The sequence below is a fragment of the Mus caroli genome, unplaced genomic scaffold, assembly GCF_978045245.1.
Source record: "Mus caroli unplaced genomic scaffold, Mus_caroli_1 scaffold_2, whole genome shotgun sequence".
NCBI classification, from domain to species: Eukaryota; Metazoa; Chordata; class Mammalia; order Rodentia; family Muridae; genus Mus; species Mus caroli.
The window spans coordinates 128,348,036-128,375,663 of record NW_028227257.1 but is presented as its reverse complement, the minus strand read 5'-3'; the positions used below and the strand labels follow the sequence as shown (position 1 = coordinate 128,375,663).

General features: G+C 39.8%; 1 protein-coding gene across 1 annotated transcript; it reads right to left on the bottom strand.

The window, feature by feature from the left end:
- Nucleotides 1-389: 389 nt before the first annotated feature.
- Nucleotides 390-27,368, bottom strand: Arl5a (ARF like GTPase 5A). The gene is made up of 6 exons (XM_021155569.3): nt 27,065-27,368; nt 19,139-19,199; nt 18,567-18,714; nt 14,502-14,585; nt 7,376-7,527; nt 390-4,874 (listed from the first exon to the last, which is right to left on the bottom strand). The coding sequence occupies exons 1-6, from the start codon at nt 27,108-27,110 to the stop codon at nt 4,826-4,828; spliced, it is 540 nt and encodes a 179-aa protein (XP_021011228.1). The 5' UTR covers nt 27,111-27,368; the 3' UTR covers nt 390-4,825.
- Between the last annotated feature and the right edge of the window lie 260 nt (nt 27,369-27,628).

Genomic DNA, 27,628 nt, shown 5'->3' with positions numbered 1-27,628 from the left:
CATAAATCTGTTAAGACCCTTTTGGGGGTGGGGGGAGCAAATTAGTTTTGTTCATGTTTCTATATGCCGTGGCTTGGTATTTTCAACTTTGTTGAAATCAAACATAAACTGTGGCTTAGAATTCCCAAGGCTTATGTCACCAATAAGACAAGAATATTCAGTACAAGCTGGGAGTGGTGGCATACAGCTTAGTTCCAGCACTCAGGAGGCAGCTAGGCAGATCCTTCTGGGTTGGAGACCAGTCTTGTCTATAGTTTCAGGACACTCAGAAATTATTACGCTACATAATAAGATTTCAACCTTCCTCGCCTCCCCCCAACCAAACCAAACGAAACCAAAATAACAAACAAAAAAACCAAACACCACAACAAAAAAACCCCAAGAATATATATCATAGAAAACATGTATCATTTATTACATGGACTTAGAAATCAACACAAATCAATGTCAGGCACTTTTTAAGTACACACTATGAGAAATGTCTACCAAGGATATGCACAATGAGCAGGCAACACCACAGAGACTCATTCATCCATCTTTAGGAACAATACAGAGTTAGAGAATTAAATAGATGAAATATTGCATAATTAGCCCAACTGTATCCTGTCACATTTCTTCCCAATTTCAAACCACTTTAGGGTTAAATCCAAGCACTTACTTTTTAAACATCCAGAGCGCTACATCTCGCTCTTTCCCTTACTCCACTATCATGGTCTTAAAGAGTCACACCTGCTGTGAGGAATGTGGCACAGACTTTGTAAGAAGCAATCTGAATCTATGTTTCCTATTACATCTGATTCTACAGAAACACATGATGGTTGATTGCTGGCTTTTTCTTCCTTCCTTTCCTCTGTGTCAGTCTTTCGTTATGTAGTCCTGGTGGCTGATATTATGTAGCTCAAGTTGACTTTGTACTCCCAGCAATTCTCCTGTCTCAGCTTCCTGAGTGCTGGGATTACAGTCTTAACACCACTACATATGGCTTATTTTACTGTCTTTTAAAGCCTGTTTTAGCAGGTTTATTGTGTAATAATACTAGGTCTCAAATTACAAATTCCTTTAGACACTTAGTGTTGATTTTTGCTATTTAAGCAAACATAAGGAAAAATGGAGTGCGGGAAATCATTTTAGGATGTCTTAAGGTTCAACACTACATACAATTTCGTCATCTTTCCCCATGTTAACTAGGCTGGACTGGCAGTCTCCAAAACATCACCACTCTTGGGTATATGAGGACAATGTGAATGTAAGTTAATAGTCTTTGGTCCTAACTCATAACTTAAGGACCTGACATAGTCTATTTTTCTTGTATTTCTGAATCTAGCTGTCAGCTTAAGAAGTAAATGTTAAGTAGAATTAAGGTGCTAAGCATAGTATAACATCCAATTCTTCTACTGGTATCTGGATACCATAATCTGAACCTGCTCTCCTGATAGACGCAGCAGCTCTGAAGATGCAAAGGTGCAGAGCAGTCAAGTCACTGGTGGGTGGGTAGACAGAATTAGAGAGGTCACTCAGAGCCTGGTGGTCTGGGGGATAATGGTTATGGGAAAGTTTAGAATACCTTCAGAGCAACCTTGACTGGTGGTGAGCAAGCACCCAAGGCAGCGAGGGCTAGCTGAACTACGGAAGCTGCTCTTGAGCAAGAAATTCCACATTGTGTTTGGAGAACAGAAGCGCTCAAATCCGTTACATAAGGAAACCCTGTCTTTACCTCACCTGGAAAATGAGAATAGCAGGATACCAAGGGCAATTAGAAGACCCCAAAGTTCACACATGATCTAGGATGTGCTGTTATCCCCCATTAACAAAGTAGGACAGACTATAGATGCATTCCCAAAAATGCCTGCGGAGAAAACTAGACAGCGCTCTACCGTTTTTCTATTTACACTAATATAAACAGATTTTGAGGTTGTCTGTACTGTATGTGATTGCTGTAGTTACAGCAAGAAATATAAAGTGCCTGTAAGAGTGGAACAAAACCATCTCTCTTCTAGGCATCTTAATACTATACACTCAGACAAAGGAAAGGAACACCTTAGAGACCTCTTGCCTGTCTTCAAGCTCCTGCACTTACCTGTGACTTCCATGACTACCTACGAGGCACTTCTTCAGGCCAGGGAGCAGACTCTTCTTCCTTCTGGCTCAGGCCATGCTTATGGAATTCGGTTTACCACCTGCATTAAAGATGCCAGCCAGCTGTGCTAAAGCACTTTCTTCTTAAGAGAAAATGTCACCAAAATAAAAAAAGAATACCCATCCCCCATTGCCTAACCCACTTGCCTTCTCTGTATTCTTTGTCTACTGTGATGGCCAAGGTGTGCTAGATATGTAAGGGGATTTTTAAAATAAAACTCTCAGTATCATGAGAAACATATACTTTACAAATGTTATGACAAAATCAAATATATCCAAATGGTTTATCTTGTGGCCAGTTTTACCAAGATATCAAGAGAAGATAAACAACTTTCAAAATTAGTATCAAAACAGGACACTTATATCTATCCACATGTACAGAGGTATAAATCTTTGTTCTTTTCAAAGCTGAACACAGTGAAGTTAAATGAGATGTTTGTTTACATATTAACACCGGAAACCACAGGACTGGCTGAGTTCCACCCTATGACACGTAAACTGTCAGCATGATATCAGGGGTGCTCCACTGTATTTAGACCTAATTAATACTGTTAATGACAGTTCTGAGAGTTTCATATATTAAATATCTTTTTACTCAGCAATAATTTTGTTTTTAATGTACAAGTACACAGGTATGATAATATTTTTGAGGCTTAGTCTAAAAGGGTTAAAAACCAAAAAAAGAAAAAAATCCCTCAAATTTATAAATGTGGTAAAGTTTCATGCCTGCTTATGCCATGTCAGTAATTGACTATATGATGCCAACCTTAACAATGGAGTAAATGCTTTAAACATCCAACGAAGAATAAACTTTAGCCAACACCTTGGCCACACCAGAATCGCTGCTATGTGCTGAACTGATATAACAGTGATCCAAGCGACTATGCAGATAACTGTTCAAATTAAAAGCTAGAAAGCTGTAGATCTGGGGTCGGTGGGGAACTTTACAGAGTGTTTGTCTTTGACAAAACTACGAAGATTTGAGTCTTTAAGAGGATTTTTAGTATATAGGAGAAAAATTCTCATCATGATTTGAAAAAGTATGAGAGCATATGAACAGGCTTCAGCACTGATTGAGGGCTGGTTTTCTTGGAGCAGGCGGGAAAGCATTAATGCTGAAGGAACACTGGGAGTCTTACAGCACAGATCTCATACACAAAGCCTCGCACAGTAACGCTCATTACAGCCAATGGCTTTAGCCATTAAGGGTCTTACAAAGATTTTTCAGTTTCCTCAATGCTTGTATGTGGACTTCTATTTCTTACCAAAATCTTTAAGAGATTTTAAAGTCTGATACTAAAACTAGTTAAACCGTTTTTCTTGACTATTCTAAATCTTGACAGTTTGGGTTAACCTTCAAGTTTTCAGGGCACAAAAGGTTGATGTAGTCCACCAGGAATATGTTAAAACAGAGTAATTTTGTCTATAATTATGACAGAAATACTTCAATTTTAAACTAAATTTAAAAAGGCAAATATTTTTAACAAACATAAAAAGTGTTTTAGGTCAAATTCTAGTATAAATAATGTAATTTGCCAAATTTTCAATCAAATTTTTGAAGTCATTCAGAATAAATGATTTCTTAACTATTACACAAGGCATATTATGCAATGGAAGAAGATGTAAGAAAACCTTTGTAGACACTAATCTGTAAATTGAGAAACTATTAATGTTCACTGAAAACAATGCCTTATGTTTATTCTTAAATTCATTTTAACTGTTCTTCATGTAATTTAATACCTAAAAAGGTTGCAGCTAAATTAATTACTACTATTTATAGGATGTTACCTCTTTGGGTAGATATATTTCACACCATGATTTTCAATTAAAAATTACCTGATCATTTTAATCACAATTTATGAATGACTGATTAGTAGCTGAATTGGCATAAGGATCCACAGAATGAAAGTCTGACCATTGCTTATTGTGTAATTCTGCCCAGGCACACCAGGCCAGGAGTCTGGCAGACGCTCTACCCACTTGCGTTATATATTTCCACCTGAATTACTAAGCAACAAAAACAGGTATACAATGTCAGGCTTTCTCCTGTTTCATTTTTAAGGAGCAGCTTAACAATTGTTGGTTGGGGTTGGCTTGTTAGGACAACATAGAGAACAGAGGGTAAACTAAACAATGACACTTAACACCAAAGGTGGTTCTCAGTGATATCAGGAGAACAACAAGTTACCATTAACCTGTGTTATTTGCTTTGCTTTTGAGCACAAATCAAAGCCATTAACCTGAACTTGAGGTATATACACAATACATATTCAACTTGAAGCAAAATACTTTCCATAATATTACATTTTTAAAAACTGGAAACAGTATCTGTGTTGATTTGTATTTGATTCAATGTGAAGGGAACATTCAACTTGGGGCAGGGTGGGAGAGTCAGGATGAAATAAAGTTCCAAAGTTCAAATGTCTTCCTCTCCCTTTGTACTCGCCAGAGCTCTACCATGTCCTGAGAGGATTCATGAGAAAATACCAGTCACAGGTTTGGAAGGAATGAGAGAGCAAACGGGTGGTGACATTTCATCTTTGTTTCCAAATAAGTGGTCTTAATTTTCTTCTTATAGAAAACTCTTAAGTCAGTTTATTATAAATATATCTAAACCATCTTTTTGCAGCTTTCAGGAAAAGTCCAGCACTTTGTTTATACAGAGTCTGTGAGGAGGGGTCAGAAGAGATCATCTGATCTTCAGCCGTGACATCATCCATTCAAGTCCTTGGCATAACCTAAGAAGACGACAGAAATCATGGGATTCTATTACAGACTAAAAAGTCACAGACTATTCACTGTAGGCACAGTCTTCATTAACCCAAAGGATAAAATAGGAGAGAGGGAGAGATCGCTGCAGGCACTGGAGAGCCAAAGGCTTTTGGTTCAGTTTTACCTTAAAGCTTAGATCAGTGCCTAACACACACAGGGCACTCACATGACTAATGCCCAGAGAAAGCAAGTTTTTGTATGGTTATTCATCACAGCATCTTTAACAGGAAAAAGTGAAATCTGAATGTCTAGAATCAACAAAACCCAACATGTTTTAGAACATTCACATTATAAAACTTTATCTTCCCTTTCAAAAATTACCTTTGACATAAAAATGCACATGGCATGAAGTAACGGGATAATGTTATAATGGGATATTATAATATACCTACTATATTTATAATCTAAACATATTAGAGTTCTTAACACAAGTATACATATATTACAACTGTATGTAAAATATTTAAGGCAGTATATATCATTATTATTACTTTCTATTAGCTAGCAAGTACTAAACTAATTTGAAATATAGAAAGGGATTATCCTTGGAACAAGAGAAACCAAATGCCTAACAAGAGAGAAACAGTTATCAGTGATATTACAATAAGCCCCAAGCCCTTCTGAATATTATTGTCTATGATGAACATGTAGATATAAAAGCCTGCCACAGTGACTGTTTAGAAGTTCACTTTTTAATTATTTACGTGTATGTGTGTCTATATGAACACATGTGTGCAGGTGCCCACAGAAGCAAAAAAGGGATGCAGAAAACAATGCAAAAAAAAAAAAAAAAGTGACTTTCAACTGTTAAATGTACAGAAGTCAACCACTAATAAACCACAAACTGCACTAAGCCATTATTCTTATCTTTGCAATAGTCAGGTCACAGCCCTTCCCATATACACAAGAAATCCAGGCCTAGCAAGTTCAGCAAACAGCAGGAGTGGGGTCAAGAGAGGCCTCTTGACTTCACAGCCACAGTCTTCAACCCATGCATCACAGTGACTCCAAAGGAAAACCAAAGTTTTGGTCTAGTTCTGGGATTTGATGTGAATGGTTCATAGTCACTTAGACTTGGTTTTCAAAGGGAGAACATTCCTGTCACGGAATCTAAATCTAATTTGGTCCTCTGTTTCCCACACTGATGAAAATATCAAGAACTTCCACCCTGAACTTAAGACTCTTTAGAATCTCAAGTTTCTTTCCACTGCTTCTGAATAGATAGCCATACCTCTGAAAAGTAGAAAAAAAATTACTCTTCCTTTGAGCTTTAAACTCTATTTCCAACTTCCTCTATTTCATCTTTCTTTTCCTGCTGAAATCAAGAGTTTATAGCTGGGCTGAAGAGATGACTCAGAAGTTAGGAACTTTCACTAATCTTTCAAGGACCCAGGTTTGGTTCCCAGTATCCACACAATAGCTTAGAACTGCCTGTACTGTAACTCAAGTTCAAGGGCTGTGTGTGTGTGTGTGTGTGTGTGTGTGTGTGTGTGTGCTGGTGTCCAACATCCTCTTCTGACCTCTGTGGATTCCTGCATGAACATGGCACACATATACACATTCTAGCACACATACACACATTCAGGCACAAACACATAATGTAAGTAATTGTTAAAAAGGACTTTATAGCTGCTATCCTAAAATATATTTCTTCTTTAACTACCTCTGACTTCTGTGCACTTTCCCAATACACAAACCGAGCTCACTCATTCGCTGTTACATTTAACAGTACTTTTTCCATCTTTGTGGCCCCTGACCAGACATTTGACTAAGTTCCCCTCTACTTCTTTCTTAACTACTTTCAGCTCTGGGCAAAAGACCTAGTCTCATCATACTGTCTTCCAATGCCCCTGAGTGCAGAAGCAAGGACTCTCATGTCATGCATGGTCCACTTTTACTTTTAATCCCCATGGGGAGGAATGGGGATTCAACCCATTGTCCGGAGCATAGAAGTAGGCACACTATTCTTCGCTATTCTTTTTTTTGGACAGCAAAATTTCCATTTGACAACACTGTTGGCTATCTGCTAGTTTTACACATAAATCCTTTTATTTTAGCTTTGCTGTGCGTAAAGTGTGGACTAGTCTGTAGAGCTGCTGTGAAGACTAGACAGACACGGCATGGAAAGGATGCTAGGGAGGACATCTTGACAAGCTTTGTTTAGTTCCTAAGTCAGTAGCTAATAGCACTTGCTGTTCTTGCAGAGGACCCAGATTCAATTCCCAGCACCAAAATGGTGGCTCAGAATTGCCTGTAACTCCAGTCTTAGCAGAGCTAGAGCTTCCTAGGATTGGCCTCTGTGGGCACAGCTTGTATGTGGCTAGACATTTACTCAGGTAACATATGTATACACATAGAATATTTTTCAAAAGGTAACAAGTATTATCTGGCCTTTCCAGATCTGTTATACTCTCATTTGTCTAAGCTTCTACAGCAACTGTATGGTACTAATGAGAAGACATCTTACCCCTCGCCAGTAAGAGCACAACATGCTTGGATATGCCACTGGTGGTCTTTTATAGAAGTAAGCTTCAAAAACTGGGAGATTTCTGCTACTGTCATGCATTCTTTAACATCTTGCTTATTAGCAAAAATCAGCAACCCAGCTTTTCTTAGGTCCTGTAAAAGCAAATAAAACTTTAAAGGTTAGTACACATCCCCACAGATTTTTCAACTTAGCTAGCTGTTATTTGTCATTTTAGTAAACTAGACTATCTTTTAATTAAAATTGTTTTATTTTCACAGGTACTACAATGTAAACAGTTTATATCATCTCAAGTTTCACAGACTGACAGAAATAAACACTGACTATATTTTAAATAAATCCTTGTATGGGCTTACATTCTTCTCAGTTGTGTAAGTGCGTGAGGGGGTGTAGTCTATGCACTGCATGTACAGATATGTGTGGAGGCAGGAGGTCAGCACTGAATCTCTCCCTGACCATGGAGCCTACTGATTTCTCTGATGTGGCTGCCCACTGAGCCCAGGAACCCTGCCCCCCTGCCTGGCACTGAATTACAGGTGTATGATCTGTGCGCTTTCATACATGGGTGTGTGCTGGGATCAGACTCATTTACATGCTTGAGCAGAAACCACTTTATCAGTGGAGCTATCTGCAAGACCCTCAGCACCACCTGTTTAGTCTTAAATGATATGCTTTATGGTCCTAAGAGCTTATACTTCAGCATATTTTCAAGTAAAATTATCTACTATTCCAATTAAAACACAAAAAGCAAAAACTTCAATAGCTACTAAGAGTCATCCTTTACTACTGTACCAAAATTGTGTCCTCAGTTACGCTTCCACATTACATTTCAGCTTTATTACTATTAGTTACATGGAAGACATGTAAGTCGTTTATGGTTTTTGAGGTCTTGCTATGCAGCACAGGCTGCTCTTGAACTCTGGAGTGCTTGAATGTCAAGTGTACACTATCACTTACAGCTTAAAATACTCCAGTTAGAGGGCCATCTACTCTCTGGACAATTTGGGACAGTCTTATCTCAACATTGTGCCAGTGGTTTTTCTGTATGCATTATCCCTTTTCCTCCAATCTCCTAAGCAAACCATTCATAACCAGAATTTCATAAGAGGATGAAATTCTTCAGAAAATGACCATACTGCAAGTTTCCAACTATGTGTGTAGTTGGTATCCTCTAAACACACAAGAGAGAAATGAGTCTATGACATCCCACATTGGGCTAAATTCTCAGTTTGGAAACACTCTGTGTGTGTACATGTGTGTGTATGGAGCCACAAAGAATGAAACTGAATTCATGAATTAAAACTCCCATAAAATTCTGTCCTTACCCAAAGAGACCCTGGGAAAATTAAACTAACTTTTCAGTTTCTGAGTCTACCCAGAGATGCTGAATGCTATGTTTCTTCTTCTAGAACTGTTAGTTTTTTTAGACAGGGTCTAACAATTTAATTTAGCTTTGGGTGTCCTGGAACTTGCTACACAAACTACACTGGCATCAGACTTAGATGCCTCTACCTCTGTTTCCTGTGCTGGGATTATAGGCCTATACCCATTTTAAAGGACCATTTCAGCATTAATACTTTGTTAATGTGCTTAAAGACACCATATGCAGTGGACACAAAATGATGCTGTTCCACATAGATTACTCTTATACATCAGGGCCTTGGTTCTTTCTGGCTAAGAATATAAGCTTTCATTTGGTTAGTTTTTTGCAGTGTTTTACGCACAATCAAGAATGACTTAGAATGCCCTCTGCAGGATCATGTAAGAATAGACAAGAACACAGGTAGATGGGTAACAGTTTTAAGACTTCATAATTAATTAGTTTCAGACATAGTTTGGCCTGGAAAAAAAACAATCTAAAAATTAAATGAAAATTGAAGAGCTAGACCATGAATTGAACAAACACAGGAATTATTAAAGATATATTGTGTTATCTTAAATGAAAATGGACTATTATTGAAAGGTGGTATGTGGCTGAGTTAGTAAGCAGACAGACTTTCCATGGGATTTAATTTCTATCTTAACATCTAGAGGTTTCAATATCTCTTGTAAAATAGGTTGAACTCTTTTATACAAGTCAGATTTGCTAATGATGGCACATTCAAAATACAAAATTCTGATGTAAGTATTTGGCTCAAGTTAGGAATATACACTGTACCATTTGTAAATAATTTAAACCTATCATTTGTAGTAATAAAATACAGGAAAGCCCCTAAACTGGGACTATAAAAATCAACTGTTATTAACAGTCTCATATTAGAGAGATGGCTCTGCAGGTCAAGTATCTGCTGTGTTAGCATGCATGAATATCAGAATTCCGAACTCCAGAACTCAGTAAAAGCAATGGACATGTGGCTTGCTGTAGTGTGTGCGGGAGGTGGAGACGAGGACTCCCGAGGGAAAGTTGCAAAGCCAGGCATGCCAAAACAGAGCTCCAAGTTCAGCTAGTGACTGCCTCCATATACGATAAAGGTGAATCTATGAAGACACCCAACATCAACGATGGGCCTCCATAGCATGTGAACACACAGGCAGAACACACCAAACGCAACAATAAAAATAAATAAATAAATAGAAAGGGTCTTTAAACTAAAACTGTAATTTTTTTTAGGTCTCAAGACCCACACTTTCTTTGGGGTTCTTTGTGAAAATCTCATAGATCTTAGACTGGCATTAATGAAGTTCTTAATTATTGAAAATAATAATAGCAACAACAACAAACAGCAACCCTAAAATGGTATTTTACCTGAATAGAGAATCTGCTTGTTATTACATAACCTCAAGACCAAACACAATATTATGACAGTTACCGAAAGCATATTGGATTAAAGGCTATTTATTAAATTTGTAAGCTATGAAAATTTAATGTAAACAATGGTAACCTTTGGTTCACAAGCTAATTTAAATCTTCTCTACTATGCAAACTACACATATAAAAAATGTAAAGTACCCAGGTCTGGTAGTACAGGCCCATAATCTCACAACTGCCTGGGAGGCTGAAACATGCTGACTACACCTATATGGCCACTCTGAGCAGCTTAATGAAACCCCGGCAAAAACACACATGATTTTTAAAGCTGGGAGATAGCTCATCGGCAGAGTGCTTGACAGGAATGTGTGATGCCCTGTGTCCAATGGCTAGCACAGAGAAAGAAAAGTGTCTGAGGTATCTGTCAGTGTGGTCAGGCCAACAACAGCAAACGGAGACATCTGCTTATCTGCCCTAAGCCAACACTGTCTCTGGTTCATAAAGCTCCACTTGTGAAGACAACTTCTACAGTTTGAGTCATTCTGAAGAAAATGTTAGATTTTGATGTCTGAAACCATTTTAAAATTAAGTATATTCAAAGTTTAATATTTCTTTTAAGATGAAGCCTTGAGAAGGGTTTTTAAAAAATTGTAGTTTCATGTTTGGAACAAACTAAAGAGTAATTATCAATGCTGGTTGATTAAGACCGTGCTGCTGCCAGGCAGTTGTGGTAGGCAGCACTTGGGAGGTACAGGAAGAAGGATCTCCAAGGCAGAGGTAGGTTGTTCTCTGAGGTCAAGGCCAGCCTGGGATACACAGAGAAACCCTGTGCTGCGTGTTGCTTTATGGTAGTTCTGAAGCATCCGTGCCTAACTATTTTTCACTCAGTGCCTCTCTCCAGTGCTCTCCCTGCTTGTTGACTCTGCTCCAACCCACCAGGCAGCTTGCTGTGGGTCCCAGAACCATCATTAAGGCTTTTTTTTCCAGTTCCCTTCTTGGTTTTCTTTCACTTTCCAGCCAGCCTTGTACTTTATTTTTCTCCTTTTTATCTTCTCCTGGCAATGAGTATAAGTACAATGCTTGTACATATAATAAAAGGTTATATTCAACTCCTGTCTCTTTAAAAGGTGGTTAGTCACATAAACTTTCTAGGTCTTGGTGTAACAGATAAAGGAAAGGGAAGCAGCCAGTTTAGGGTCCCCAGGCAGAAAGTACTTCAAACATTGAGCTGCCAATTATTACTGAGCAATCAAACAGTGAGGTTTCCTGCTAAAGTTAACATATATATGGTGCTATAGAATTAGTTTAATTACACTTGGATCCTCAGGCCGCAGGAAGAGAAAGTAATATTGGGCCTGGCATTAGTATTTAAAACCAAAGCCTATCCCCAGTGAGACACTTTCTCCAGCAAGGCCACACCATCTAATGGTGCCACACCCTATAAGCCTGGGGTGGGGTGCGGCCATTCAAATCACAATCACTAAAAGAAAAATGTACACTTAATTTACAAACCCCACCTTTTATTAGGTTGCCTAAACTTTTAATAGTTCATCTGAAACAATAAAATCTGTAAAGCAATACCCAAATGAAATCACTGAATCAATAGTAACATACAATTTTATGATAAGTATCCCAGTTTTCTTAGGCTTTACCAAATTCTACTGAAATAAGAAGTATACTCTATATATCTATTGAGTGGCAATTTCCTTCCAAGTGAATACTGTATCCTGGAAGGAGAGTCCTTAAGGTTCAAGAAAACAACAACAACAACAACAACTCCCAAGTCACAGGAAACTGCTGAAACTTACAAGACACAACAAGGCTTCCTCTCCAAGGTTATATGACAGTTAAGAACTACTGGGAAGAAGAGATTCTGGATCATCGGAACAGTTTGTAAGTTGCAAACAGCTTAGCAAGAATGCTGTTTTCATGAGGAAGTCAATCAGCATAGTATGGGCTTTAAGGTCAATTGCCTTCATGTCAGCTGTGTAATCCCTTACCCATACTCCTGTAAGTAAGTCAATAAAATCATTGTGCAAACTTTGGTACAATAGTTGGTACCCTACTGTTGCTAAGCCCTATGGTGGGACATGATCTTTATGAGGTTAGAGAGGTTTCAGTGAATTTAAATGAAGGAGATTGGCATGTAGACTAGGTTTGTAAAATGGTAAATAAGTCAAGAGGGAATGAGAGAAGGTCAAAGCTGCTCTCTAGGCTACTTTAAGACAAATGTGGTAATATTTCTGTCGGGCTCAAATTCCCAGAAAAACAACAGAAGCCAAATGTTGTGCTATTAAGCTTCTAGAAGGAAAAAACAAACAAACAAACAAACAAACAAACAAAAACAAAACAAAAAAAGCCCAGCAGATTATAGAACACTTAAGTGATAAAAGGGCCAAGTGATAAGCTTGCCGTGGGATAGGCAATTATAGCTCCAGTGTATATATGAAAAAGCATACTGGGAGTGGAGACTGCCCAGCCTGGGATCTTTTCATTTGGCTGATATAAAAGCAAAGGCACAACAATGGCCTAGAATAAGTCAGAACCAAGAAGCCTACTCCAGTGCTAGACATAGCAGGCAAGTATGGCTCTACTCCCAACTTGGGCATGAGCCAAGTTGAGCAGTGCAGGCCAGTCTAGTTAAGACAGTTGGTATTAAAAGAAATATGGAGGAGCCTTGAAGTAGCACAATAACACAGGGCAAGGACGTAGGATGGCTCATGGTAAATGTTTTGGACTATGGAACAAATGTTTCCCATTTGGATATGCTTTTCACAACACTGCTGTTATAACAACAAAACTGGCAGGTATGATGAGATTTTTTGTGCTATACTGTATCTGCTAATGTTTCTTTTTTAGTATCCCTTAGGCCTTTAAACTGTATGACAAAGCTCACTTCCCACTGGTGTTCTCTACTTCTTAAATCTGGGTGCCATGTGATCAGCCAGCCTCCTGTTCCTGCCTGCTGCTGTGTTTTTCTCACCATGACTGACTATATCCTTCTGGAATTATATGCTGAAACAAATCTATTCTGTCTTAAGTTGCTTTTGTCAAGAGTAATTTTATTACATGAACAGGAAAAGAAATCAGGACACTATGTGAGTTGGGTAGGCACTTCTAAGTTGTTGGCAAAAATGCCACTATTAGAGGTAAGCAACCTCTCAATGACTTGTCAGCTAGGGAAGGCCACAAACTATAAAGGTATGCCACTGTTCTTTGTTGCATGCCACAACTGGTAGAGTCCATACTGCTGAAGACAATGCATGCTTTGGCTACAGGCTATGGAGTATCAGGCATTGCTAATCCCTTCCTAGTGGATGGTTTTCATAGAAGGTACCTTGTGGGCTGTTAGGGGAAGAATTGTCATCAGCAATCTATGGAGCCTATGAACTACAGTTCTATCATGCCAAAGAAAATGTGTGACTACTGGTACAACAGTGGCATGACTTTTATGGGTACAGCCTGGTTTTTACAACTGAATTTAAGGAATAGTCTATAGGACATAACTCACTAGTGCTATAAACCAGACAAAGGCGCAGATGGCAAAGGTGGCCACAAGCCTCAGAAAGGAGGCCATTGCTACTGTTTTCTTAAATGTATGCAATATGCTTGTCAAATTGCTTGTCTTTTAAATGCTTCTCATATTCATAGATTACTGTTTTCTGTCATCCTCAATAAGCTTTGGGGGAAATTTCTTCTTTTGCCACAGGGAATGTACTGTAAAGACTCAAAGCCTCTAGCTGTGTGTGGTGGTCCATAATGCAGATACTTGGAGGCAGAGGCAAATGGATCTCTGTGAGTTTGAGGCCAGCCAAGCACTCTACCAGTGTGCATATACACAGTTCTAACTTATTTAAATTTTGAATACTGTGACTAGTAGTATTTTGAAGGACTTATAATTAATTATAAGCCAGTCATATAATTTCATTTGGTAAAAGGGATTTAAAAATAAAACATGAAAAAAAAAACCCCTATGAGCAAGTAGGTTTAAATATTAGTCTGATGACAAAAACACTCAAGAACTATTATATGCACAGGTACTTATGATGTGCCTGTCAAATGATAATCCTCTGTATGAATTATCTGCCCAAAATGTAAAAAGAAAGCTACCTGGCACAAATTCTTTTGCCCAGTGAAATCTCTAAATAGATTTTTTAGGCTAAATACCAGTCTATGATTATCTGTACAATCTTTCTCCTGTTTCCAGACACACTTCAACTTTGGGAAATATGAAAATCCCAAAATATGAATCACAAGCGTTATCACCAACAGATAATTTTTTACATTGAAATACTACTCCTTGTGAGAAACTGTAAGAGGTGATAGGATGCCCATCTCACTTACTAAACGCAGACTTACCTCATGGGCTAGCATTTTGTAGAGCTCTTCTCTAGTTACAGAAATTCTTTCTCTGTCTGTGCTGTCCACAACAACTATTACAAACTAAAATAATTACCAAAAAAAAAAAAAAATCATTAGTGACTTACAGAATTTAGTATCTGAAAATTCATAAGGTACTTATGTATTTAATTATATGACACTATTATTAAGACATAAAATCTACTGTATATTGAGAACCAGAAATGCTTATCATACTTGCTATAAAGCTTAAGGACCTGACTCATTTCTAATTCAAATACATTTACTAATTTTTAAGAAAAAACAAAAGAAAAGAATATTATGCTAATACTCTAACCAAAATAGAACATTTTCTTCTTTTTAAAACTACTGTATTAATACTAAATCCCTGTATTTACACCATAACAATTTCAAACAAAAAACGAAACGAAAAAACCCCAAACACTTAAAATTCTAAGTTTAAGCTGCTTCCAGACAATTACTACTAATATGAAATGCAGAAAGGTATGTGTATTAGAATAATGTGATAGATAAAGAAATTAACAACTTGAGGGTATCAACTGGCATATAAAAACATAAAAACATGTAAAAACAGGTGCTTCCTTATGCCCAGAGCATCTGCTATCTGCAAGCACAGTTCTGTAACGAACAAATGATGAGACAATGGCTTACGGGGCGGGTTCCACTGCACTAACCAAGAGCACCACAAGGCAAGACTGAAACAGCAAATGTTCAGTTACTATACTTACATCACTCACATCACCTGTTACTAAAACACACATTTTTATTTTTAGCACTAGGTAATAATTTCCAAATAAAGCACTGTGGTTTTCAGCCTTTCATTCTTCAGTTTGCAGCGACTACAATATTTCACGTGATAGTCTGCTGGCAGAAGACTCTAGTATTGTGATACTCATTCTATTAGAAGGCATCTGAATAAACCCTTTTCAAGGCTGACACAATTTAATGCCTGCAGCACTGTGTATGGGGCTGACATAGACCTTTGTAAGCTACACATACAATTCCTCCAAATACACGATGAAATGCTAAGGGAGTGCAGGGACCAGGCCATGAGAGACACTTGGTAGTCAGTAATGACTTAAATATCAGCCATACATATACAGACAGACAGACAGACACACACACACACACACACACATGCAGAATATTTTTGAAGCCTTACAATACACACTAAAAAACAACTGGTGCAATCTTTCAACTTATAGGCGAAGATGATGAATTTAAATGTCACAGGTTTGAAATTTTCTCTTGGAACATAACGTAAATAAAACCATATGATTATGTCTAAAATGCTTTATGATTAAAAGATTTTTCAACTGCAGCTATACTACATAAAAGACAATACACAAATTTCTGGAGTCCAGCTTCTTGAGCTCTTTGTATATACTGGATATTAGTCCCTATCATATTTAGGATTGGTAAAAATCCTTTCCCAATCTGTTGGTGGCCTTTTTGTTTTATTGACAGTATCTTTTGCTTTACAGAAGGTTTGCAATTTTATGAGGTCCCATTTGTCGATTCTTGATCTTACAGCACAAGCCATTGCTGTTCTGTTCAGGAATTTTTCCCCTGTGCCCATATCTTCGAGGCTTTTCCCCACTTTCTCCTCTATAAATCTCTGGTTTTATGTGGAGGTCTTTGATCCACTTAGACTTGAGCTTTGTACAAGGAGACAAGAATGGATCAATTCGCATTCTTCTACATGATAACTGCCAGTTGTGCCAGCACCATTTGTTGAACATGCTGCCTTTTTTCCACTGGATAGTTTTAGCTCCTTTGTCAAAGATCAAGTGACCATAGGTGTGTGGGTTCATTTCTGGGTCTTCAATTTTATTCCATTGATCTACCTGTCTGTCACTGTACCAGTACCATGTAGTTTTTTTTTTTTTTTTTATCACAATTGCTCTGCAGTACTGCTTGAGGTCAGGCATGGTGATTATACCAGAGGTTCTTTTATTGTTGAGAATAGTTTTTGCTATCCTAGGCTTTTTGTTATTCCAGATGAATTTGTAAATTGCCCTTTCTAACTCAGTGAAGAACTGAGTTGGAATTTTAATGGATTGCACTGAATCTGTAGATTGCTTTCGGCAGGATAGCCATTTTTACTATATTAATCCTGCCAATCCATGAGCATGGGAGATCTTTCCATCTTCTGAGATCTTCAATTTCTCTCTTCAGAGACTTAAAGTTCTTGTCATACAGATCTTTCACTTTCTTAGTTAGAGTCACGCCAAGGTATTTTATATTTTTTGTTACTATTGTGAAGGGTGTTGTTTCCCTAATTTCTTTCTCATCCTGTTTATCCTTTGTGTAGAGAAAGGCCACTCATTTGTTTGAGTTAATTTTATATCCAGCTACTGCACTGAAGCTGTTTATCAAGTTTAGGAGTTCTCTGGTAGAATTTTTGGGGTCACTTATATATACTATCATATCATCTGCAAATAGTGATATTTTGACTTCTTCCTTTCCAATTTGTTTCCCTTTGATCTCCTTTTGTTGTCAAATTGCTCTGGCTAGGACTTCAAGTACTATGTTGAACAGGTATGGAGAAAGTGGGTAGCCTTGTCTAGTCCCTGATTTTAGTGGGATTGCTTCAAGTTTCTCTCCATTTACTTTGATTTTGGCTACTGGTTTGCTGTACATTGCTTTTATTATGTTTAGGTATGGGCCTGAATTCATGATCTTCCCATGACTTTTATCATGAAGGGGTGTTGGATTTTGTCAAATGCTTTCTCAGCATCTAATGAGATGATCATGTGGCTTTTGTCTTTGAGTTTGTTTATATACTGGATAACGTTGATAGATTTCCATATATTAAACCATCACTGCATCCCTGAGTTCATGAAGCCTACTTGGTCATGATGGATGATCGTTTTGATGTGTTCTTGGATTCGGTTTGCAAGGATTTTATTGAGTATTTTTACATCGATATTCATAAGTGAATTTGGTCTGAAGTTCTCTTTCTTTGTTGTGTCTTTGTGTGGTTTAGGTATCAGAGTAATTGTGGCTTCACAGAATGAATTGGGTAGAGTTCCTTCTGTTTCTATTTTGTGGAATAGTTTGGAGAGAGTTGCAATTAGGTCTTCTTTGAAGGTCTGATAGAACTCTGCACTAAACCCATCTGGTCCTGGGCTTTTTTTTGGTTGGGAGACTATTAATGATTGCTTCTATTTCTTTAGGGGAAATGGGACTGACTGTTAAGATCGTTAATCTGATCCTGATTTTACTTTGGTACCTGTCTAGGAAGTTGTCCATTTCAACCAGGTTTTCCAGTTTTGTTGAGTATAGCCTTTTGTAGAAGGATCTGATGGTGTTTTGGATTTCCTCAGGATCTGTTGTTATGTCTCCCTTTTTATTTCTGATTTTGTTAATTAAGATGCATCATCCTAATGAGTCTGGCTAAGGGTTTATCTATCTTGTTGATTTTCTCAAAGAACCAGCTAATATACATATATACATACATGTACACGCACACACACACACACACACATTTATTCAGAGTATTTTTAAAGCCTTACAATACACACTAAAAAACAACTGGTGCAATCTTTCAACTTATAGGAAAAGATGATGAATTTAAATGTCATAGGTTTGAAATTTTCTTTTGGAACATAACATGTAAATAAAACCATATGATTATGTCTAAAATGCTTTATGATTAAAAGATTTTTCAACTGATTAAGATTAAAAGATTTTATATAGCTACACTATATAAAAGACAATACACGGCAAAAACTGGCTAGGACTCAAACCACATAAGAGTCCGTTACTTGGCTGGGATTTCTCCCACTCAGACACATAAACAGCAAGAAGGAAATGCAATCAGAAATCATGAAATGCAAGTCATTTAAGAGTAACTACTGGACAAACAACCGACTGATCACCCACCAACTCTCCCTATAGAGACTCAACGTTGAACTGAGTCAAGACTGGAATAGAAGACTACTGTACTCAAGCTCCATTTTTAAAGACTGCAATGACTCAAACCCAAATGCTTCTCAAGGACTCAGGCGCTCATGTAAGCACTAGCATTAGGAATGTTACCTCTGTGTTAGTATAGTAAGTGTTCCAGGAAGAACGAAGGGATTCTTGGCCACCAATATCCCACATCAGGAAACGGGTATTATTAACCACAATCTCTTCCACATTGCTTCCTATTGTAGGAGATGTATGTACAACTTCATTCATGGAACTAGGAGGGGAGAAGTTTACAAAATTAGTGAGGAAGCTAGTTCATCTCACCAATGCTTACATCAAGGTACGTCAACATGGCTTCTAACTCAGACCCAAGTGCCCTTGTTTTTGCGCTCACACAATGATTCAGCTAAAGATATAAAAGAGCTCAAATAAATAATGGTTTTAGAATATTACAGATCATTTGGGCAAAGTGTATAAACAGATATCTTGTTTTCTAAAAACAAGAGGATCAAAGCAAAACAATGTGCATGCCTGGTGTCATGCTAATTTCTAGCTCAGCACATAGTCCCTGGCTTCTGGCTTACGGTTAGTCTGCTTGCATCCACATAACTTTTCATTGATTTCATCCATCAAATACCACAAAAGCACAAAGAATAACTAGAAACAACAAAATTAAATTTTAAGCAGTTAATACTTACAACTGGTAAAGGATGGTAGTCTTCCCAGCATTGTCCAGCCCAACAATGATAACTTTGTGCTCTGAAATAAAAACCAGCAGAGAGTTACAACAGAGAGATCCCACACTTTATTCTTCTTTGCTTCTGTGGTATAAGTCAGCACACAACACTCTTTAGCCTTCCTAGAGCTCATAAGAGACTCCATCAAGCAAGGAGTGTGTTGTTAAGCTCACTTTCTTTGCCTCTTCTCATTCTACACAGCCACTTCTCATCTTTCCAACAATCTCTCCAGGCAGTCAGAAGCACCTTCTCCTTCTAGGCCTAAGGAAGTCTAAGCTCAGCAAAGGATCACCAAATGTAGTCACAGCATTACAAATGACTTCAGTTACTGAAGTTCAGTGTGTGGAAGTGCAGGCATCCCTTGGGTAAGTCCATGCAAAGTGTGAAAAGGAAGCAGAAAGAGAAGAGTTTGTTCCATGGGTAAATTTCTATCTCATGACTCTGCAAACTCAATCTTGCTACTATCCCCAAGTCCACAGCCTCAGAGAGTTACACACATAAATGACTATCCCAGGAGAACGCCAGCAAGTACAATGAAGACACATGCTTCAAAGGAGCTTGCCAAGCTAGGTATGGTGGCCATGGCTGTGCTTCCAGACACTTGAGAGGTTAACAGGAAGATCAGAAGTTCCAGGCTGGACCAGGCAATGTGGTAAGACACGATCTCAAAAAACAAAACAAACTCACTTGGCTGACAACACAGGCTCCATAACCTGGTTTAACACTTACAAGCTACATTCACTATCAACCCAACAGCTGTATTATGGATATATACATAGATACATATATATATACACACACACACACACGCATTTTTGTATATATTAATAATTACATATTTATGTTTTAGTAATATTTATGTTATAATAATATTTATGTTTAGTACATATTTATGGTTTAGTGTTATTATAATAAGTCAGCAATGACCAATTCCATCAGAGGAAAGTATATTTTTTGGCTGAATTAAAATCAGAAAACTCAGCCGGGTGTGGTAGCACATGCCTTTAATCCCAGCACTCAGGAGGTAGAGGCAGGCAGATTCTGAGTTCGAGGCCAGCCTGGTCTACAAAGTGAGTTCCAGGACAGCCAGGACTATACAGAGAAACCCTGTCTCGAAAAACTGAAAATCAGAAAACTCTTGAGAAATGTGGGATTCCAACCAAGCAAATGTTACAGACTTCATGACCATGAATGTACTTCACGGTGGGGCCAGTCTGCGTCAGGACTAGATAGCTGAGTTCTTCTAGCTAGGGAAGAAGCCTTTCTTCCAGGTCTGTTTCTCACTAGCATAGCTGGGCCTTTCTAATTTTACTTGCAAATGTAAGCACTCCCTCCTTGCCGATGGATGTACGCTTTCTTCAGTTCTGTTAATACAAGCATCTACAAAGGTACTGAGGCAAAAAGAATATTTCCTAGTTGAATACTGATTTTCAGTTAAAGCCTCCTTGGACTGGGTGTGGTGGCATACTTCTTTAATCACACCACTCCAGGGGCCGAGGCAGGGGAGTTCCAGACTAACATAGTTTACATAGCAAAGGTTGCAGAGTAAGGCTCAGCTTTAAAACAAACTAACTGGAGCCCTTCTAAAATATCAGCGTAGTTCTAACTTGAAGGAATCCATTTTGTACTATTCTCATGATTAGCTACAGGTCAACATTTAGACAGACTTCTAGTACTCAGAAACAAAACATATTTATAATCATCAATGAAATGATGTTCTTGAAACATTACAAACTTAACAGGACCAGTCCAAAAGTAATACAAAATACAAGAATCTACGGCAAATGATATAAACAATGACTTAAGCATGCATGTGTGTGCAAACAACATGCCTCCAGATGAGTAGCACAGTGTCTGTTTACAGCCCTTAATCACGTATGGAAGCTATAAGCAGGCACTGTCGCAGGGCTGTAACTTTTCAAATGCTTTTGTCATTCTTGCTTGCAGAGCGTGAGGCATATCATGTTAAACGTTCTCAGTGGTGATAAATCCTTTTGCTTCTAAAGATTAACCTGAGTTTGTAAAGAGGGTCCCTTGGAACCATCTTGGTCACCAGGGAACAGGTAGTGGAAATGAATGCCAGCTTACTGTTAAATAGGACATGACTCTTTGTAATAATCATTAAAAAACAAAAAACTTCTTTCCAATGACATTCTAAATTGAACTTCTAAACACTGAATAAGAGGAGACACTGGCCGGAAATCTATATCTGGTTTCTAAGACAATACCTTTCATGTTAAACCCCTCCTCTAGTTTGGACACAAGTTTTGCTTCTTTGCTTTTGTTTTGTGATCCTTAGTGATGCCTTCAAGGACTTATGTCCTAATTTTAAAACCACTGTTTTTCAAAAACAAAAAAACAACCAAAAAACCCACCTGAGAAAGCATAAGGGAGGGTATCATATGGGGGAGGGCATCACATCTGGCTACATGGGAGGGAGGAGTCGCACCTGGGCAAATGCTGAGCAGGACAAGCAAGCAAGCAAGCATACTGAACAGAGCTACTATGCAGCAATAGATGCTAAAGTAAGGCAGAGGGGAAGAGGCTCACATCACAACAATTTCATTTTCTCAGGATACAAGATAAAGAAAGGATAGAGTGTCTAGAAAAAACAAACAAACTCAGAGGTGGGAGCGCATGGTGGAGGATACATGGTGGACCCTGTAGCTGGAGACATGGTGTAAAATGTTTTAACAGGTAAGACTATCCAAGATGGAAAAACAGCTAGATAATAGATTTAGCTCGTGAAAAGAGCCATTATTTTATGTCCCACAAGACTGGGAATGAGGAAGTGCTAACAGGCATAGGTTAGGCTGGGTGACGGAGAGCAGGAAAGGGAAGAGGCGCTGGGATAGAGGAAATTAGACACTTTGAAGGCTACATGTCCTTCCAGGTCCCTGCTGGTAAAGCAGATAGGAAGACAGAGGTTACATCACAGGGAACAAGGTGAGAAGGGATGAGTGTGACAAAGGGTAAATGTCTTAATCCTAAGCTCCTAATTCCTTTCTTGGAATCCAGACAGCTGTCTGTGAACCTCATCTCTAGACTATACATTCTATTTAATGTCTCCACTCCGGAGACACTGCTCTTCTGTTTAACTTTACAAAATTATCCAAGCCCTACACCGCAACCAAATACATAAACACACACCCCAACCGAGACTACATATCAACAAAGGGATTGTAAAGCTATTGTAATATAAAAGGCAATCATGACATTTCAAGAAAAAAAAAAGAAAGAAAGAAACTTAAGTCAAGCATGTGCAAAACTTAAATTTTCCGAAGAGTCACAGACTGTGTGTGTGTATGTGTGTGTGTGTGTGTGTGTGTGTGTGCTGAGTGGACATTCAAAGTTCAACCTAGGGGAGAACCTGTAATCCAGATCACGCCCTCACATAGCCTCGTCCATAAACAGAATTCACTTCCAACTACTAGATGGAAATGTGCTTACAAGAAAGTATCTATGACTGTTTTGGTGGCCTCCTAAATCAAAGATAGGGTGTATGACTCATAATGAGAACTGTAACATAAAGACAGAGTTGTGTAAGAGGTTAACAGATAAAGGTGCCAATGCAATAGTCTCAAGCCAGTTTATCCCCATGTAGAATTAGATCATCCATACATGTCCTAATACTAAATCAACTCCCGCACACCCTTACAGTTTCCTCACTCTGCACCCCTCCTTACTAGACATAACAACACTTTATAGAGAATGTATATCTGCAGTGCTAGAATTCTGTCTTACAATGTGCTTCAAGACAAATACTCCACAGAACATGCAATACATAATAGGAGGTAATGTTACTGAGGACAAATGTCAATCAGACTTTGGCCATTCCGACTCCGTGACATTTGTGAATCACTGCAATCGCTGTTTTGTATGACTTCATTTAGAAGGCCTCCCCCACAGCACTCCTGCACTCAGGAAAGCTCAGACACACCACTATTGTCTGCTGGGATTCAGAGTTTGACCTGGCCTCTACCTTACCAATCAATACTGTTCTGTCAGAAAGAGACTTCTTGTCCATGGTTCCTTCCTCTTCCTTTTCTTTGACACACACACTACTAGTTCACTGGCTGTCTAAGTCTTACTTCACTTAGTAAGACTTAGCCTTACTAAGTCTAGGTCTGGCAGGCATGTCAATTCTACATGACCCAGCCCAAAAGCCATAAATTTATTTAAAACACTATGAAGTTTTTGACTTTGTGTATGTGTGTGTGTGTGTGTGTGTAAAATTTGACCATGCAATTCTGAGCATGAACGTTGTAGATGACAAGTTGTGTCCCAACATCAAACACTCAGACACACCTGTTTAAGCTAAAGCTTCAGTAACAGACTTGCTTTGAAGACATTGCCGGGGGAGGAAAAAACAATGAGAAACAAAGAGGAAAATCAGCGAGCCATTAGGAGGCAGAAATCACACAATAACTTGAGGTTGGGAAGTTTCATAAGCGAGGTCCTGGTGAGAAGATAAAAGTAATCACCACGCCACGCAAGCCCCAGGTACCAAGGGTAAAGGTGCGTGTGCTACAAACAGCTTTTCCAGAGTGCACGCTGTCACCAGGAATGAGCATTTCCTCCTGCAATGTCCCTCCAGTGAGCTCCACCTGGAGCTAAGAGTCCAGATAGCGTACAATGTCCAGTCACCTTCCTGCTGTATGTTCCTGCATGGTTGAACTCCCTTGAAAAAAAGACCAGGAACTGAGGTGGCTTCTCCAACACAAGACCAACACAGCGTGGGCGGCTTTGCCAGCGCTCATTCATAACTTGATTCCTTTCCTAACAACCAATGAGCAGAGGGAGGAGCAAGGCTGCCAAGAGGGAAACTCCACAACCTTTTACAGTCTATGTAGGTGTTGGAAAGGATCTTCCTTCACCTACCACATTCTTTATAAAGGTGTGTGTGTGTGTGTGTGTGTGTGTGTTGGGGGTGGAGGTGGTGAGAACACACTGGTACTAGAGATCCTTGTTTAACATCCTAGGACTATCATTTTAAATAAATAAAGCCCCAATGTGCATCTTTAAAGAAGAAAGTTTCTAGAAGGAACAAAACTAAGGCAGATTAACCAACACCCGGATGGAACAACTGGAACCAGTGTTGCAAAAGTCACTAGAATTACGAACTGCTCCTTCATCTATAGAGTCAGGCTGGGTTTCTTTTCTGCTGCCCTGGACTATAACAAGCCGCTTTATAAAGGGCTTTATAAAGGCGAGGGGATTTGTCTCTTTCATTCTCTGCCTTATTCCCAACACCCAGAGCAGTGGTTCTCAGCCTTCCATATTCGAAAACCCTTTAACATAGGTCCTCATGTTGTGGTGACGCCCTCAGCCATAAATTCTTGTTACTATTCCATAACTATAACTTTGCTACTGTTATAAAAGTAAAAAAAAAAAATCAATGATTTCCCATGGTCTTAGAGATTGAGACCCACAGGTTGAGAATTGCTGCCCCAGAAAGGTATTTAAACCAAACACTGGTAACAAGTTCCAGAGATACAGTCATTGTTGGCAAACCTAAATCCAAACTAAAGATTCACAACTCAGTCAACAGGGAGAAAAGAGTAGACAGAAAAGTTGACAGTGGCTTCTTAAAAAGATCAACAAGCAACAACACATTCGTTTCCTTTCCCAATTGTCTGACAGAAGTCACTTGAGCCTGCTTCCTCTCTTCCAGGAAAATATTCAGAGACAGAATCTCACGTTAGCCCAGGTTGGCCTTAACTTTACTCTGTAACCAAGGACGTGCATCCTAAGTGACAGGATCACAGGGGACCCCCAACCACCACATCCCGTTATCTCCCGAATGGGTGTGGTGAAAGGAAGGCAGGTGCTCTACCAACTAAGCTACAGCCCCAGCTTCAATACTTTTAATGGTGTCAATAAATGGCAGTATCTAGAATAAAGTTTGAGCGCTCCAGAACCTGTGCCCCACCTAAACATAAGCTCTGGTTTTCTGGGTCAGGCAGGCAGTTCACCAGCTCAGCTTTAACTGAGCAGCTGCTTTTTGAGAAGCCAGAGCTGCTATGTCTCTGCGTTTATCGATATAGCAAACTCTGCAATTACCCAAAGCCTCTCTCCACAGGTCTCCATGAAAAGGAGTATAGAAACATGTCATGATCCTTCTGTAAAGCAAAGCATCGAAGACGCGCCGAACTTATGTGTCCCCTTCTCCACAGGTCCTCCCAGAACTGTAAAACCAAGGCACGAGGTGGGAGCAACAAGTGTCTGTGACAGTGAATTCTGAGAGGCTACTGAGCTGGGAACAGACCATTTAACGAGCCGTTTCTTCACGATCTCACTCTATTGACTGGTAATTTCCTAGGAACTGGACTCTATGAATCCTCTTGTTAATTTTCAAACACTGAGTAAACATTCAGGCAAATGCTACTACAAAATGCAGGGTACAAGATCTGTGCCGATACCAATGCATTCCTGCTATCACGTGCAACTAGGTGAGTTTCTTTTAAAGTTCTAATTCATTTTTTTTTAAGTTACAGCAACAGTTTGGTCACTGACTCAAAGAAGAAAGTGAGACCAGTACCAGAGGCACTTTAAAGCATAAGGTCTTTCTAAACCAAGGCAGAACTGAAACACTAGTTTCACTAAATTCAAGACTGTGGAGGACAGAAATAGAATAAGAACACTTATTACCCACACAAGTATCACCAGTTCTACAACAATGTAACCTTTAGTACTTCAAACCTAGAGATTAAATATTCAAAAACTGTAGACCCCTCAAATCCCTTCTGTGGTAGGTGAGAGTATCTAAACCCACAGAATTATGAAGGCACTAGAAACCACTACCCCGTCACATGTTCTCTGCTGACCAGACAGAGCTAATGGAAATATCCTCTTTATTGCCTTCCACTTCATTTAGTACCGTTATCTTAGGTATCGTTTTTTAAAAATTATTATTAAAAAAGCAAAACCCACTAGGGGTTACAAGTCCCATAAAGCCAGCTCTACCCCGGAGGAGGAGCACGCCGGGGAACTGCTCCTTCTAAATAGTAGGCGCCACCGTTCATTAAGTTTTAACTGGAAAAAGTGGGGGTGCGACAATGCTGCCAGCTTATACAAGAGAAAAACTGTACGTGCTTGACAGATGGAATGAACTGCAAGTAGAGCTTTTTTAAAAAAAGCACTACATTTCATTTTAGTAACTATGTAGTTCTGTTAGGACCATATTCTCTCCAGTATCACACACCCATTTTGTAATTTTATATATATGTATATATATATATATATATATATATATATATATATATATATATATATAAATCCCCTATGCCTTTCCGTGGCAAATGTCTGCGTTTAGGCGAACTTAACACAGTAACCTGCTAGTTACCTAATGCTAACGAAGCCTGTCTCCCGAGGCAGGCTTTTAAAAGCTTTCAGCGAAACACTTTAACAAGGGCCAAAAAAGAAAACCCCAAAACCCTCTAATAACCTAAGAAGGAAAACGACCTTAGGCTTGACCTTTACCACTAAGACAAACGGCGCAAAGGAGAGACACTCCATCACTATTCCGCAGCGAGGGTCTCCCCGCCCATCCCCCCCAAAGCGAACCCCAGACGGATCCAGCACTAGTTCCAGTTTTCCGCATTCTGCAAACCGTGGGCTCGGTGGCGCCGCTAGGGTCAGGGCCCTCGGTCTTCACCCTAGAACCCCAGCTGTTGCCCGTGCGGCCCAAACACAATTGCGGGCAGGCGGCGGGGATGGAAGCAGGCCAGGCAGCGCGCTGGGCCCTCGGCAGGGCACCTTTTGCGCTCGCGATCAAATCGGAGAAATGGGTGTATGGCGGGAGGAACCTCTCCCCAGCTCCCCGGAGACAAAGGCGACCCTCCCGCCCGACAAGAGCCGGGACCTCCCTGCCCGGCCCAGCCTCACCCTGATGATTGAACAGCCTCCAGATCCGGGTAAAGAGAATTCCCATCCTCGGGCAGCGGAGCCCTCCAGCCGCCCGGGCTCAGGCTGCGGGGCAGAAGGACGCGCCGGGGCCTCCGCCTCTGCTCCCGCGCGGGCCGCGCGCCCGCTTCCAGGGACCCGCGGGGAGGCCGCAGTCCAGGCCGCCCAGCCACGCGCGAGGCCCCGCCGCTACCGCCGCGGCGCTCGCCTGGCTCGCGGACATCGCCGCCGCGTTGTCTGCTCGAACCTCGCGGGCCACCGTCCTCCCCCAGCTCCTCTCTGGCGGAGGCTAGGGCAGGGGCGGGGCGGAGCGAGGGCACTGCGCAGGCGCTGGGCCCGGAGGCGGGGCGAGGGAGCTGGAGGCGGGGCGAGGGGCTGGAGGCGGGGCGAGGGGCTGGGAGGCCTCTGTGGCGCGGAGGGTCAGTGGAGGAAGGCTGAGGCGCTTTCGGCGCGCCAATGTCAGGGATTTGAGGTTGTTTCTGAGTCCCAATGCAAATATGTAACCAAACTCACCTCCAAAAGTCCCAGGTTTGGACCCCGACGATG